This window comes from Sinocyclocheilus grahami, unplaced genomic scaffold, assembly GCF_001515645.1.
Source record: "Sinocyclocheilus grahami isolate Dianchi unplaced genomic scaffold, SAMN03320097.WGS_v1.1 scaffold2.1, whole genome shotgun sequence".
Classification (NCBI taxonomy): Eukaryota; Metazoa; Chordata; class Actinopteri; order Cypriniformes; family Cyprinidae; genus Sinocyclocheilus; species Sinocyclocheilus grahami.
The window spans coordinates 764,764-774,316 of record NW_015505181.1 but is presented as its reverse complement, the minus strand read 5'-3'; the positions used below and the strand labels follow the sequence as shown (position 1 = coordinate 774,316).

General features: G+C 36.6%; 2 protein-coding genes across 2 annotated transcripts in view; both read left to right on the top strand.

Annotated features, from left to right (window-relative positions):
- Positions 1-7,979, top strand: part of LOC107601046 (adiponectin receptor protein 1-like) — an 11,212-nt gene extending 3,233 nt beyond the window's left edge. The window contains exons 2-9 of the mRNA XM_016293094.1: positions 3,394-3,455; positions 3,557-3,754; positions 3,853-3,966; positions 4,041-4,212; positions 4,698-4,884; positions 4,978-5,165; positions 6,234-6,427; positions 6,567-7,979. Of these exons, the coding sequence (XP_016148580.1) occupies positions 3,611-3,754; positions 3,853-3,966; positions 4,041-4,212; positions 4,698-4,884; positions 4,978-5,165; positions 6,234-6,427; positions 6,567-6,695 (1,128 nt within the window). The 5' untranslated portion in view covers positions 3,394-3,455; positions 3,557-3,610 and the 3' untranslated portion in view covers positions 6,696-7,979. The remainder of the gene's footprint in view (positions 1-3,393; positions 3,456-3,556; positions 3,755-3,852; positions 3,967-4,040; positions 4,213-4,697; positions 4,885-4,977; positions 5,166-6,233; positions 6,428-6,566) is intronic.
- A 109-nt stretch (positions 7,980-8,088) lies between these two features.
- rabif (RAB interacting factor) lies at positions 8,089-9,553 on the top strand. Its single transcript, XM_016293211.1, has 3 exons — positions 8,089-8,325; positions 8,463-8,631; positions 8,832-9,553. Exons 2-3 carry the CDS (start codon positions 8,482-8,484, stop codon positions 9,078-9,080), a joined length of 399 nt encoding a protein of 132 aa, XP_016148697.1. The 5' UTR covers positions 8,089-8,325; positions 8,463-8,481; the 3' UTR covers positions 9,081-9,553.

Sequence of the window (9,553 nt, the reverse complement as noted above, 5' to 3'; positions counted from 1 at the left end):
GTGGCTGACTCTTAACTTTTATAAAGAATATCTCTTTGGATTTGAGACTTTAGTCTTTGCAACTTTACAGATCTTCTTTATGCACCAAGAGCTTGTAACACTCCAAAGAGAAAGGAAAACTTGAAATCGCATCATATGACCCCTTTAATACAACTCAGATTGTATCCGTCTGAAAGAAGAAAGTCATATACATATAGGATGGCTTGAGGGTAAGTAAATCATGGGGTAATTTTCATTTTTGGGTGAATTAACCCTTTAAGACATCTATGCTGGGCCAATCACCATCTGCATTTTGACGCAGATGGTGCATTTACTCAAATTGTAGGGCATTTGAAAATGAACGATTTCAATTAAAAGAGGAATAAAAATCTGCTGGCATAAATTATCTTACCATGCAGAGTATATTAAATAGTTCTTATAAAACACATAAAGCTCTTATAAATTTCTTGGAAAAAACGAAATTATATGATAAAATATAGATTGTTTTTTTCCCCCTTGATATCAGTGCCTCACACTCCATCTTAGTAGGCGGCGGAATATGCACCATTGTCACGAATCCGGTCCATAAACTTCCATCTGTTTGCCATCAGAGGTCACCCTTCTCCCATTACATTGACTCTCACACCACACAGACTGTTACACATCACCCTGGACTGCATTTCCCATCAACCATTGCACTGATTACATGCACACAGCTGAATGCACTGATCACACACACACACACACACACAACTGAATCCAATCAGACATGCTACATAAGCCATGGACTTCCTCTCTTTCACTGCCGAGTATTGTCTAGCGTTTTCCACTCTCCTAGTGTTAGCTGCTATACGGAGCCTGTTTATTGTCTTAGTTTTGTCTTTTTCTTAGTGTTTAGTTTAGTCTAGTCTTGCCTTGCCTGTTTTCCCGTGTATATATCGCTGCCTTTGTTTTTGGATTGCCCTGTCGTTTCTAGCGTTTTCCACTCTCCTAGTGTTAGCTGCTATACGGAGCCTGTTTATTGTCTTAGTTTTGTCTTTTTCTTAGTGTTTAGTTTAGTTTAGTCTAGTCTTGCCTTGCCTGTTTTCCCGTGTATATATCGCTGCCTTTGTTTTTGGATTGCCCTGTCGTTTTGCTATTTGGACTCTGTTTGCCCATGCCTGGACCTTTTCCTGTGTTCCTGGATTTATCCCTCTAGTCTCGCCCTTTTGATTCTGTTCGCCGATCGTTGACCTTCGCTAGCCCTAGGATTATTCTTGTGTCTTGCCCGCCATATACGTGTTTGCCATTGTTTGACCCTGCCTGTGTTTCTGACCTCTCTGCTGTAAATAAAGCTTGCACATGGTTCCTCACGTCTCGTCAGCCCCGTTACAACCATATGCATATGCACCAAACTGGTTTGCCAACTGCCATAAAAAAATCAGAAGAAGACGACGCATTTATTCCGCGAACTGCGCATTTTTGTATTTACCGGTATAGTTGTTCCGGTAATTTTACGGCAATTTACTGGTATTACTGTGTGAAAGGGCCAAGTGTCTGCCCACTTTTTCAGCACCTCGGTTCCCGAAGTATTTTTCCCATAGGGGTTTTACAAAAGTCTTTGTATAATAGTGAACTAACCAGCTATAAGGTGAATCATTACAAACTTTAATTTGAAGCAAAAAGTATTTGAAAATCAGGTAAAAAGACAAAGGTACAAGGCATTGAACTTAGTGGCTTTAAATGAAATTTCTGTCATCATACGAATTTCTTCTGTTGAACACAAAAGAAGATATTTTAAAGAATGTTGGTAACATAATATTTGCCCGTAGCCATTGACTTCTATTTGGAGTGACAAAAGGGTGAGTAAATGATGACAGAATTGGTATTTTTGGGTGAACTGTCTTTAATGAAGGGGGGGGGGGGAACTGAAATCCCATGAAGCATTGCAAATGACATTGAATAAAAAAGGATGGCTAAATATAAAACTATTGATTTAAAGATGTTGATTATGTATATAGAAAAAATATTATACATTTATTGCGAAATATGCTTATTCAAATATATAAGTAGTTTGAGAGCAAAAAGAGAGCATAATCGCTTGGTGTGATTCTCTGTTGGCTTGACATTTCTTTGCAGTTCCTCTATTAAACATGATTATTTAAAAAATTTGTTGAAACAATGTGAGCTGATGACAAATATCACCAAAAGTGTATTACATGGATGAACAACCTTGTAGCTCACAATAGGCCTGCCTTTAAAGGTTTATAAGTTATTGTTGAATTATTTGAAACACCGCCAGAATGAGCTACTTCATATCATTGTGAACTGAGATAATATACGACAGCGTTTTTAGTGTCACTTAAAAAAAAAAAAAAACGGATATTACGAGATATTTTTTGAGAATAAAGTCAAAATATTTTACATGGACATTTATTGCGAAATATGCTTATTCAAATATATAAGTAGTTTGAGAGCAAAAAGAGAGCATAATCGCTTGGTGTGATTCTCTGTTGGCTTGACATTTCTTTGCAGTTCCTCTATTAAACATGATTATTTAAAAAATTTGTTGAAACAATGTGAGCTGATGACAAACATCACCAAAAGTGTATTACATGGATGAACAACCTTGTAGCTCACAGTAGGCCTGCCTTTAAAGGTTTATAAGTTATTGTCGAGTTATTTGAAACACCGCCAGAATGAGCTACTTCATATCATTGTGAACTGAGATAATATACGACAGCGTTTTTAGTGTCACTTAAAAAAAAAAAAAAAAACTATATTACGAGATATATTTTGAGAATAAAGTCAAAATATTTGACATTGAAAAGTTAATTGATTCACATGCCGCTTAAACTGAGGCGAATACAGCGATCTGTCACACCACATTAAACAGCGTGAAAAACACATTATTGTAAGACATATTGTTTGTATTTCACTATAAAACTGACAGAATTTGAAAGCTGAGACTTTGTTTTATATTAAAAGTACCAAAAGCACAAAACGTATTGCTGTTATACGGTGGCTGACGCACTACAAACAATGAATGCATTCAAAGACTTGAAATATTATTTCCAAGCATACTGTCCCCATGAGTACGACACTTGGTATGATTTCTGCTAATAATCCCACATATATTCAAATGAGTTGCCACTGGAATTTCGGGCCATTTGCATGCACAATATAGGCTATACTCTCAAAATATTATAACGTTAATCTCATAATTGCTACAATTTAAATCTCGTAGTTTTGACTTTATTCTCAAAATATTTTGACTGTATTCTCATATTGCTACGACTTTATTCTCGTAATTTTTACTTTTTTTCTCAAATTATTTCAACTTTAATCTCGTAATCATCGTTTTTTTTTTTTTTTTACATGGCACTAAAACTCCGTCATAATAATGAAACCTAGTTGTATTTCTTTTCCCCCAAGATTGAATGCAATTTTATAGAAAACATCCTGAAATCTGCCTGTGTTCAAAGCTTCTGCCAGAGGTAAGCCGTCTCTGTTGTTGTTACGGGTCACTGATGTTGTCATGACTTGACTTTGGCAATGAAGTTTTGTTTTGATTGAATATATTACGTTTGGCCCACAGTGAACTGAAGTGGAGGCTTCAGAGGTCTGAGACGAGTCACAGGGCAGTCTACTGATGTCAGGCCAAATCAGGTCTGCCAGTCATGCAGACTGCCAGGTCACAGAGGAATGCCATGCCCCTGCTGAGGTGGAGCTGATGGAGCTGGGTCCCCTGCTGGAGGAGAAGGGCCCCATAGGAGCCAAAGGAGTCCAGTCAGAGGCAAGCCTAGTAATTATTCATCTGAATACATTACGAAGTCTTACATATTCTGTGCCAGCAGTGTTGCAGGCTCATTTTGATTGTGATTGTGACCACAGGGAGCAAGCGGTCTCGCTGATGATGAAGAGGAGGATGAAGAAATCGGAGAGGTTCTGACGCTACCTCTGCAGGCTCACCATGCAATGGAGAAGATGGAGGAGTTTGTGCATAAGGTGTGTGGGCATTAAGCACAGCTATTTTAATGCTTGAAAATAAATAAAATGAATGCTGAATCTCTGTTCTGCAGGTCTGGGAGGGCCGCTGGAGGGTCATTCCCTTTCACGTCCTGCCGGAGTGGCTAAAAGATAATGACTACCTCCTGCACGGTCATCGGCCTCCCATGCCCTCGTTCCGTGCCTGCTTCGGGAGCATTTTCAGGATCCACACAGAGACCGGGAATATCTGGACTCATTTGTTGGGTAAGATTAGGGTTACGCTGTTGAGCTGTCACAGAGAATAGTGACTATTGTTCACCTCATGCATATATTTAGTGCATTAAGTATGCAGCAGATCAATTACAAGAACAAACACCGCTCTAATTTTGAGAGCATGCAAGATCAGGATAAACCTTTTGCTTATACTGAAATGTAATATTTAATATTAACAAATGAAAAAGAATTTTGTCATTAAGATTACAACGTTAAAATAATTATAAAAATGAATATAATTGTATAATAGGGTCAGTCACAAAGCATCCATGATAAAGATGCTTATGCCAAAGCAGTGTTGATATTGTTACTTAAAACTAAAGCTATTAAAAATATTTTTTGGGGGGTAATTAAAAGAAAGACGAAATATAATATAAATATTAAATGAAAATCTTAAACAAACAAAAATGTGAAATATTGTCTTATAATAAAATTAGCATCACATTGACCCATTATTGTTTTTGTTTTTTCCACAGGGTTAATCTTATTTTTGTGCCTGGGCACACTTACCATGCTAAGGCCCAATATGTACTTCATGGCCCCACTGCAGGAGAAGGTGGTGTTCGGGATGTTCTTCTTGGGTGCAGTTCTGTGCCTCAGCTTCTCCTGGCTTTTTCACACTGTCTACTGCCATTCTGAGAAAGTCTCTCGCACTTTCTCCAAGTAAGTTTACTGTCTTGTTATTAAATGATCTATTTCATGGTAGAAATGACTTTAAGTGACTTTAATCTCTCTGTTTCTCATGTTCTCTCTCAGACTAGACTACTCTGGCATTGCTTTGCTGATCATGGGCTCTTTTGTACCCTGGCTTTACTACTCCTTCTACTGCTCTCCTCAGCCGCGTCTCATCTACCTCACAATCGTCTGTGTGTTGGGCATAGCAGCAATCGTTGTTGCCCAGTGGGACCGTTTCTCCACTCCCCGCCACAGGCCCACCAGAGCAGGTGGGCAGTGACCTATTTGCCATAACGGGTCAATTTTGGTTCATTTAGACCAATCTTTAACGCTGAAAGACTGAACCTGAAGTGATGCATTGAAAATCAATGAATGCTATGAAATCTCATCCATTTATTTATTTGTTCAGTCAGTCATGAAACCAGTCAAAAGACTTGTGAGTTGATCAATTGGTTTGGTTTCTGTTGCGTTGCACTAGGCAGCCCCGCCCACAGCGAAATCTCATTGGTCTAAAAATACTGCTCCTCATTACTTTACATTAATTTGCTGTAGTTATGAAATGATCTAAGATATAAAAAAATCTAAGGCTGGACTTCGGGAATTGATTAGTTCATTTGAGCACTGTCATTTGCGAATTGCTGCAGTCTCATTTGAGTGACAGGTTGTGCCAGTTCATATGCCATCAGAGATGTTGTTGTTGTTAGGGGAGGGGAAGTTAATGTTTTTGTTTGAAGATTACAAGGGTGCTAAATAAAAAAAATAAGAATGGAAATATTCCATCAAAGAACTATGAATTTTGATTTCATGGTGACTTTTAAATATCAAATATCATCTGATTGGCTGTGATTGTGTCACGTTGCACAGCACTTTCGCATTCAACTTGTCTTGCACTTAGATCAGCAGAGTAAATACATGGTTAATTCACCTGCATCAAGACAATAGTAGACTAAAAATAAAACCATTAAAAAATCATTGTTTAAAATAAAATAAATGTTTACTGAAATTAAATATAAAAGGAAAATCTAAAAATATAATAAAAATAAAAATATTTAAAAAATATTTTATTTCAGCTAGTTGCCAAAGCAATATTTATTTTGTTTATTTAATAAAAATGATATAGACATTTAATAAAATATATAAAAATGAAGAAAAACAAACAGCAAAATGACTAAAAAATTTTTTTTTAAAATACAAAAATAAAAGCTATATATTTCAAAATATGAAAAAAATATTATAGTGGCTACTAAAATAACAATATAATAGTGATACTAAAATAACACTGCATCAAGACAACAGTGCATTAATTCATAGCATATTGTTTTTTTTTTTACTTTTAGGAGTTTTCATGGGTCTTGGACTGAGTGGGATTGTCCCCACCATGCATTTCACCATCGAGGAGGGTTTCGTCAAGGCCACTACTGTTGGACAGATGGGCTGGTTCTATTTAATGGGCGCCATGTACATCACAGGTGCTGGGCTGTATGCTGCACGAATCCCAGAGCGCTATTTCCCGGGCAAGTGTGATATTTGGGTAAGTTAATGTGTTTTTGATTTAGATTTTTTTTTGTAGAAGTGACTAAGGCTTCAGTTGAGAAATATTTTTCATAATCATGTTCTGAAGTATAGTGATATGCACATGTTTTACTCACCAAATTTTGCTCTCTTCTTAGTTTCACTCACACCAGATATTCCATGTGCTGGTGGTGGCAGCAGCCTTCATTCATTTCTATGGCGTGTCAAACCTGCAGGAGTTCCGCTACGGCCTTGAAGGAGGCTGCACTGATGACACTCTCCTCTAAGAGCTCTTACAAACACATCCCTTTTCAATTAGGATTTTTAGTGCCCATATTTGTACTCAATCCTTGATTTGTTTTTATTTACCTTTGCGTTTTTTGCTGATTGTGTCAACTTTTATTCTTTTTTCCTTGTTACAAAGAGTCCATGAGGTCTTTTTTCCCCCCCTGTTACAAAGAGTCCATGAGTCCATTTTCATTTGATGAAAGTGTTTGTGTGGTTAAAGGGCATCGTAGGCTGAACAAGTATCTGGTAGCTGGAACATGATGACCCTTGTTATCATCAAACTTTGATTTGAGCACAATCTCTTGGGGTTTGAACTTGTTTCTTTTGTAGTGAAAAGCACTTTAATTGAGCTGTAGACTTGCCCCCTCCCCCTCCCCCCACAGAAAATAATGCGTCTTTAGTTTTGCTTATTGTAAACGAACAATTCTTGACATCATTTGATGCACACCCAAAGTAGTGTCCAAACTTTGATGAACAGAGCAATGTTTTGACATCTTTTTTTATTCATACTGACCAGAAAATGAACAAAGGGCAAATAAGGGTTTGAGGGTTTTCAGCTAAATCTACCTGCTTTGAACACACAATGTTAAACCTTTACTTCTAGGTCAAATGAAAATGTAAACAGGTCAACTATTGCACCTTGCAGCACAGATATTGAATATAATTGTTATTAAGCCTCTGCATGGATATATCTGTGCAGTCTGTAAAGTATAAACTTTCCTGTAAAGTATAAGAATATTCCTGTGCCTTAGGCCACTGGAAATAGGATTAAAATAGATGGGCCAAAACTACAGTGTAGTAAATTTGATTAGTATCAAACATAGTTAATTTAAGTTAATTTAATTTGCAAGCAATCCAATCACATTATTAAAAAGGTTCCATAAATAACAAATAAAAAAAGTTTAACCTTTATTGATGAACTTTCTCAAATTGCTGTTTGTAAAAAAAATAAAAAAACCAACAAAAAAAACAGTAAAAAAAAGTAGTGTTTGATCCTTTTTACAAAATAAGCTAACTGTGTGGCTTTACCACAAACTATCCATATATTCATGTGTTACATGTAGAGGTGGTAAATCATTTACATTTTATTGAAATGTGAAATGTTTAAATAAATATTTATGGATCATGCATTGAGTTGCTCTTATTTGGTGGAGATTAATTGTTCAGGTAACAATGGAGATTTTGACATGTTTGCAATTAAATTCCTGGAAGACCGTTTTTATTATACATTTGCACAAAACACTCTCACACAAACACTCACAGGACATTATTTGCAATAAATATCTAAATAAATGATTTAAAAATGCAATAATGTAAGTGTGTGATATATTCTCTGGACTTCGGTGTTCCCATCATATGAACACATAATTACAGCGCTTGAAAATGGAGTCTGCTGTTGTGCTACTCTGAGCGGAACGTAAAATTCGTGGCTTGTTTTCAACCGGTCTGCTTTAGCGGTTGCGCAAATATTAGCAGTAGCCGACACTAGTCCGTTAGTATTTTCTAACTAGTGTCTATTATTGTGTTTATACCTAAGTTACCATATCTATGCGCAACATTTCGAAGACTATATTTGGGTGATACATGTGTCTTAAACAGGATCGGTTTTCCTCATGGTCTGACTCAGAGGCGAGTATTCTTCCTTACTAGTCACTCATTTAGCCAGTTAGCTATTTACATTAATATCATATTAGATGTATTGATAGACCTACCTTAATCACGTAATATATGTTAAATTCTAATTGATCGTATGTTTTGAATTTCAGTTTGAACAACTAACATAACATGGATGACAGCAAACAGACCTCCTCTCCCGAGGGATCGGTAGACCCCTCTCTCGTGTCAGAAGATGGTAAAAATGTGAAAGCAGTGTTGTGCCAGAGATGTGGTTCCAAAGTGCTCTGCCCAGGCATGGCACTGTTTGCAGAAAAGGAGGTAAAACATTTTAAATATAGTTATGGTTAATATGTTACATCACATGGTAATTAAATATAATTTACACTTAAGTAATTTGCAAAATTATAGTCTGTGTGCACAACTGACTTGTAGACAATTTATGTTATATATGATGGTGATGATATCTCAAAACTGCTGTGTCCTCTATTTTCTGTGCAACACCCTTTTCCATTTACCAGCTGTTTCTGCCGTCAATGAGAAAGAAAACCTCCATTGGTCAGTCGGATGGGACGTTGGATGGGGACACATTAACAGCTCACTGGCTGGTTGATGACATGTACACATTTGAGAATGTGGGCTTCACAAAAGATGTAGGCAAAGTGAAGTACCTTATTTGTGCGGATTGTGAGATTGGACCCATTGGTTGGCATTGCCTGGATGACAAGAAGAGCTTCTATGTGGCATTGGACAGGGTGAACCACGAATAGAGCACTTACTGAAGTCACTGTTTGGAAAATTATATGGTATTCGACTACATAACTCATATGGGGTTCATATTTGAACTACTATAGGTCCTGTTTTTGTTCTTTTGGCAGAGTTCAGATAAATGTAGTTGTGTAGTGTTTTTTTTATTGTGACATTTTCATTCTCACCAAACTGTATGCTTACACGTACCACTGCACCTGTCTATCATAGTCTGCCATAAAGAAATGGAGATGATCCTTTTAAACATTCCTTAAGACAAGGACTTTCCATCCTTCTTATCTCTCTATGAGTAACACATGAAGTCACTTTTGTGAATGAAAAGATTTAGGACAGTCCTTGTCAAATAACAATAATTCATCTTTGACCATTTCAGCAGACACTTGCAATATTAACTGAAAAAGTAAATGAACTAAAACTCTAAACTGTTATGAGTTTTGTCCTTTATAAAAATGTTATACATATATATATATATATA

What these genes read in the sequence shown, in the direction of transcription:
- rabif (XM_016293211.1), top strand. Translation starts at nt 8,482, where the DNA reads ATGGATGACAGCAAACAGACCTCCTCTCCCGAGGGATCGGTAGACCCC. An exon ending in CACTGTTTGCAGAAAAGGAG is followed by an intron (nt 8,632 to 8,831) that starts GTAAAACATTTT and finishes TCCATTTACCAG; the next exon opens with CTGTTTCTGCCGTCAATGAG.